Here is a 6,491-nt window from a genome sequence, read left to right on the forward strand (position 1 = left end):
GATTCCCAATGATGTCTCCCTTTTTTATGTGGTCTTCTCTCTGTGATTAACTATGGAATGTTTTTCTGCCATTTGGCTCCATGTTGTTTTAAGAGTTAGTTGCATCAATGTAGATGATACCTCACTGTATCCAGGATGGGAGGTAAGCTCAGGATCCTCCTCTTACATTGTCTTCTTGTCTTTCTCTAATATTGCTACCTTTAATACCAAACAGATTCAAGAATGCTAAGTTCAAAGTGAAACCCAGACATTGATTCTCATTTTATTTAAAGAAAAATTTGTAATCTCAGATTTCAGATTAAATTTACTTTTTAAATGCAAAATAATTTTATTAGCTTTTTTCTAACTTTTTTTTATTATGTTATGTTAGTCATCATACAGTACATTATTAGTTTTGGTGTACTGTTCCAAGATTCATTGCTTACGTGTAACACCCAGTGCTCCATGCAATACATGCTCTCCTTAATATCTGTTACCAGGCCTTAATAATGCCCAAATGATATTTATAAGTAAAATGAAGAAACCTGCATTGGAATACTAAAAAATCACATATGAATAGGTCTGTTTACATAAAGCCACAATCAGCATGGTTTCCTAAATCCAACAACACCATTCAAAGTGGTACTTTTGTCTGTGTTATAAACATGTTTTGTTTTGTTTTGTTTTACCACAGCTCAGGTGTAGTTTTCATCTAGTAAGAAAGCACACATCTCCCCATAAGTTTCTTGAGAGCTGCCACAACCTCCTTGTTCCTCAGGCTGTAAATTAGGGGATTTAACATGGGGGTTAGGATATTGCTGAATACAGAAAGAGCTTGGTCCTGCTCTGCACTATGGGAGGAAGTGAAAGTCATATAGATAAATATGTTTGGGCCAAAGAAGAGACTCACCACAGTTAAATGGGAAGAGCAGGTGGCCAGGGTTTTTTTCCTTCCTTTGACAGAGTTCATATGGAAGACCGCGAGGAAGATGAGAGTATAGGAAGCTGTGATGAGACTGAAAGGTACAACAAGCAACACAATGCTTGTCACCACCACCACTAACTGATATACTGACGTGTCTTCACAGGAGAGCTTAATGAGGACTGGGACCTCACAGAAGAAGTGATGGATCTCCCGTGACCCACAGATGGGAAAATGCATAGGGTAGACTGTATGGATAAATGAACTTACAGAGCCTCCAATCCAACACCCCAAAACCATGTGCATACAGAACCTGGGGCTCATGATAATTGGGTAACGCAGTGGGTTGCAGACAGCCACATAGCGGTCATAAGCCATCAGAGTCAGGATGAGACACTCCGACATTCCCAACATTAGGAAGAAGAAACTCTGTGTTCCACAGCCAATCCATGATATTGTCCTTTTCCCTGTGAAAAAATTAGAAGCCATCTTTGGGACAATGGTGGAAGTTAATGTCAAGTCAATGAGAGAGAGTTGACTGAGGAGAATGTACATGGGTGTATGGAGCCGAGAGTCTCCCCAAATCAAGACAATCAGAAGTGTGTTTCCCAGGAAGGCAAAAGTGTAGATAAAAATGATCATGAAGTTGAGGACAATATAATGCTGAAATTCAGGAAAGAGCCCCACAAGGATGAAATCAGTTACAGAGGATTTGTTTCCACCTACCATACCTCTAAAAGAAATGTAACGGGTTGGGAGACAAATCAAATGGATTAGAAATGGTGACATTTAATACAGGTCTTATATCAATAGTTGGATGTAAAATTTTATATCTTTCTCACCATCTTTAGAATCCCATAAAATTTGCCATCATCTCACCAGAGATATCTCACTATTATTGCTGAGCAATTGTCTAACTATTTCTTAAATAGATAATATTAGGAAAAAAAAAAGATAAGTTCAGTGCCTTTTAAACTCTGTTGAGTGGATTCTTCTCTTTCTTTCTTTCTTTCTTTCTTTCTTTCTTTCTTTCTTTCTTTTTTCTTTCTTTTTTCTTTCTTTCTTTCTTTACCAGAGAATGTTGTAAAAACTATGGATCAACTTTCTACAAATATAAACATAAAGTTGTGCCTATTGTTTAATAATTATGGATCTTAGTTATTAAATCTTGTAAATTTGAGGGGGGAAAGAGGACGATCAAATTAACTCATTTAATTTCATTTAAAATTACAAATCAGGGGCGCCTGGGTGGCTCAGGTCATGATCTCAGGGTTCTGGATCAAGCCCCACATTTGGCTCTCTACTCAGTGGGGAGCCTGCTTCCGCATCTCTCTCTCTCTGCTTGCCTCTCTGCCTACTTGTGATCTCTGTCTGTAAATAAATAAATAAAATCTTTAAATAATTAAAAATCAATCTTTAATAAAATATTAAAGAGATCCCATATTAATTTATTTTTGGCTAGTCATGATGACATAAGTATACTAATGAAAATTGCCAGACCTATTTCCCCTCCTGGAAGCCATAAATATTCTGTATTGTTAATAAAATAGCTTCAAAAGAGTATATGTCTAATAAATACTTATTATCCATACGGCTGACAGTGTACATGGAGTTCAGCAGGACACATTTCAAAATTGAATGTATGATAAATACCTTCACTGCAATCGCATTCCCGGTGAGAACAAAAGATTTTACCCTCCATGACACCTTGCTGAAAAGTGGAGAACCCACCCCAATCTAAGAAAGAGAAATGTAGTACATGTAGAAGTTTCCATATGCTTCAGTGTTTCTTAGAAGCTGGTATTGATGAAACACAGACATCAAAATAGCTTGAAATCCTGATCTCTATTAATGCAGGAGGAAATTTCATAATACAAAACATTGGCATTCCCTAGGTTAAGGTAATGGTCCTTTTCTGGGTTTGTATATTCAGACTATTTTGTGGTAAATGTATGCTCTAAAGATATTTGTTTTTCTCTTAGTCATAATTCTGTTGAAATATAAAATAAGAAGCTAATTATTCTTCTTCTTCTGTCACTAATGAGCCTGCTCTCTAATCTTGCTAAAATTATACTTATATTATCTCTGGAAAATAAAGTAGTTCTTGAAAAATCATCACCATTTACTTATTTTCATTCTAAATTTATTGAGTGGCCATTATATATGTATATAAGTTTATATACACACATATACACATGAGTTTAGACATGGAATCATTTATACCAACAGATAACAAGAGAGTAATAAAAATGCTTAAACTAAGGCTCTTATAGGGTGATATAAACACAAAGAAAGATCTGAGTAAGGCAAGTTGTGAAGAGTGATCCAACATTTAATTTGAGGTGCGTCTACCCTAGGACACAGAAAACTCATATAAGTTTAAAGACTAAGGAAATACTCTGTACTGTCAAACTCATATTGCATAGATAAGTGAGAAAAGAATTAGAATTCCAACACAGGGGCGCCTGGGTCACTCAGTGGGTTAAAGCCTCTACCTTTGGCTCGGGTCATGATCCCAGGGTCCTGGGATTGAGCCCCGCATCGGGCTCTCTGCTCAGCAGGGAGCCTGCTTCCTCCTCTCTCTCTGCCTGCCTCTCTGCTTACTTGTGATCTCTGTCTGTCAAATAAATAAATAAATAAAATCTTTAAAAAAAAAGAGTTCCAACACAGATTATTATTTAACAGTTTTGAACTGTATAAACCATAAGTTTTCAATTTCTTCATCCCATCCCCCAAATAACTTCATGGAACATGTATAGGCAAGATATAAACATACATATTTATGCTCTCATACTTATAAACATATTGTACATATAAATATGCATATTTATATCATACACATACGTGTTCCATGGATTGGCTTGGTTTCTTCCCTCACTTTCTCCACTGAGCTTAGAAATTTATCTGTCTGCTAAAAATATTTTATTCTTTTCCTAGAATAAGAATAATAGAAGGACCTCTGTGATTAGATGTTTGTGAGGCATGACACATTCCAAGTGCTCAAAATTTATCTATTATTATTATTATTATTATTATTTATTATCAGTGACAATATTGCAGCCCTCTTCTGCAGTCTGTTTTAGGTCTGAATTATAACCAATTATACAAGCCACATAAATCGTCAAGGCTATCAGTATATAACTCTATAACTTTCAGCATGCTAATGGAAAAGACTTTAAAAATATGGGTAATAAAGAAAAGGAGGTAATGTGTACTGACTTTGAAACGAAACACCACAGTAAAGAAAAATAATATAGGGAGCCTGGGTGACTCAGCTGGTTAAGTGACTGCCTTCGGCTCAGGTCATAATCCCAGGATACTGGGATCAAGCCCCACATTGGGCTCCTCCTGCTTTACAGAGGTCCTCCTTCTCCTTTTCCCTCTACTGCTCCTCTTGCTTGTGTGCTCTCTCTCTGTGTAAAATAAATAAATATTTTTTTAAAAGATTTTATTTATTTGACAGAGAGAGAGTAGATAGAGAGACAGGCAGAGAGAGAGGGGGAAGCAGGATCCCTGCTGAGCAGAGAGCCTGACGTGGGGCTCGATCCCAGGACCCTGGGATCCTGACCTGAGCTGAAGGCAGAGGCTTAACCCACTAAGCCACCCAGGTGCCCCAATAAATATTTTTTAAAAGAAAAAAAAAAACTACATGTGTGTAATTGATATTTACTTGATATTTTAATTACTATTTTGTAAATTTGTATCAGTGAATAACTACCTGCCTGGGGAAAAGAAAAACCAAAAGCTATTGGTTGTGTTTTAAGAATTAAAAAACCATGAATTACAGTGCAACCAGACTACAGATAGTAATTCTTGGAGTAGAAAAATGTACTGTCATTTATTAAAATTTTTGAAATATTTATTGAATTGTTCCACAATAATAAAGCAATTGCATCAATTAATGAAATCCATTGGAATAACTATTTATTGGAATAACTAATAAATATATTTCCATTATTTCTTTAATCTAATCTAGAAGATCAATCTACTCCAAATGCAGAGTGCAATGTTACATTAACGATAGGATTTTACTGAGCTTTTAAAAAGTCTTCCACATTATGACTCTTTATATCATTTTAGGAACACATCATGCCATTATTTTTGGCATGATTTGAGGTTGTGCTTATGTAGGTATGCACAAGGAAAATGAAAATAAATCATAACTCCGTCCCTAGATAGTTTTTCTTTTTTTTTCTTAAGATTATTTATTTATTTATTTATTTATTTGACAGGCAGCGATCACAAGTAGGCAGAGAGGCAGGCAGAGCTAGAGGTGGAAGCAGGCTCCCTGCTGAGCAGAGAGCCTGACAGGGGCTCAATCCCAGAATCCTGGGATCATGACCTGAGCCAAATGCAGAGCCTTTAACTCACTGAGACACCCAGGTGCCCCAGTTTTCCAAAAAGCAATAGGATAATTAAGGAGATTATTATGAGATTCACTTGGTCACTGAGTTTTGGCAGATCTTTGAAAATATCAGTTTTGACAATGAATCATGGAACACAACATCAAAAACTAATGATGTGGGGCACCTGGGTGGCTCAGTGGGTTAAAGGCTCTGCCTTTGGCTCAGGTCATGATCCCAGAGTCCTGGGATCAAGCCCTGCATTGGGCTCTCTGCTCAGCAGGGAGCCTGCTTCGTCCTCTCTCTGCCTGCATCTCTACTTGTGATCTCTATCTGTCAAATAAATAAAATCTTAAAAAAAATCCCTGAACCTTAAAAAAAAAACTAATGATGTACAGTATGGTGACTAACATAACAGAATAAAGGAAAAGATAATATGAGATTCGAGTCTGAAATTTTGGTAATTCTCACTCTCAAATATCTCCCTCAACATCATGAGTGATGCCTGCTCCAAATTATGCCAGGTTTGGTCATACAAGAGTATTTATAACACAGTTATTTAATAAATATCATCCAGGCAGTTAGTCAAACAGAAACATTACAATTTCATATAGCTTTCTTCTGTATCTGAACCCTGGGAAGTATATGAAATATTCATTTAAGACTCTCACAGTTATTTTGCCTTTTGTAGGTATAATCACCAAAGTCTGACATCTGTGAAACTTAATAAGCATACAAATTTTCTACAGAATATCCATTACCAGTTGTAGTTCAAGATGCTTTTCTTTTTTCTGCTAGTTTAGTATCTACCTTAGATTCTACTTATCTCCAGACACCGCTGCCTCTTGGAATTGATAACAACGTTTAGGTTTTCTGTGATCAAGTATTATATTCTCACTATGCAGAATTAGAATTCTTTTGCATAGGAAATGAATGGAATTGACTTGGTGTTGATGGAGAGACATACATTTTGGGAATGAGCCTAGCGACTATGATTATACAATACTATGTATATTAAATACTGGTTGGTATAACAGGTAAGATCTAAATTGGTAGGTTCCTTAGTAATTTGTTATCATTTTGGAAACCTTTGAAGTGAATGACCTATGGGAACATAGTCCCCAGACTTTAATTAACTTTGATTGCAGATAATAATAGCTAACCCAGCCCCGTGCTCTTCTAATGTCTCACTAAAGCCAGCAGGCATGACCATGCCCTGCACTCTCCTGTTTCTTTTCTTCTACTAT

The 6,491-nt window shown here is 36.3% G+C and overlaps 1 protein-coding gene across 1 annotated transcript; it reads right to left on the bottom strand.

Annotated features, from left to right (window-relative positions):
* Window positions 1-691: 691 nt before the first annotated feature.
* LOC125101013 (olfactory receptor 2L3-like) lies at window positions 692-1,630 on the bottom strand. Its single transcript, XM_047731608.1, has one exon. The coding sequence runs from the start codon at window positions 1,628-1,630 to the stop codon at window positions 692-694; it is 939 nt and encodes a 312-aa protein (XP_047587564.1).
* Window positions 1,631-6,491: the final 4,861 nt, after the last annotated feature.

This window comes from Lutra lutra, chromosome 5 (assembly GCF_902655055.1).
Source record: "Lutra lutra chromosome 5, mLutLut1.2, whole genome shotgun sequence".
Lineage (NCBI taxonomy): Eukaryota > Metazoa > Chordata > Mammalia > Carnivora > Mustelidae > Lutra > Lutra lutra.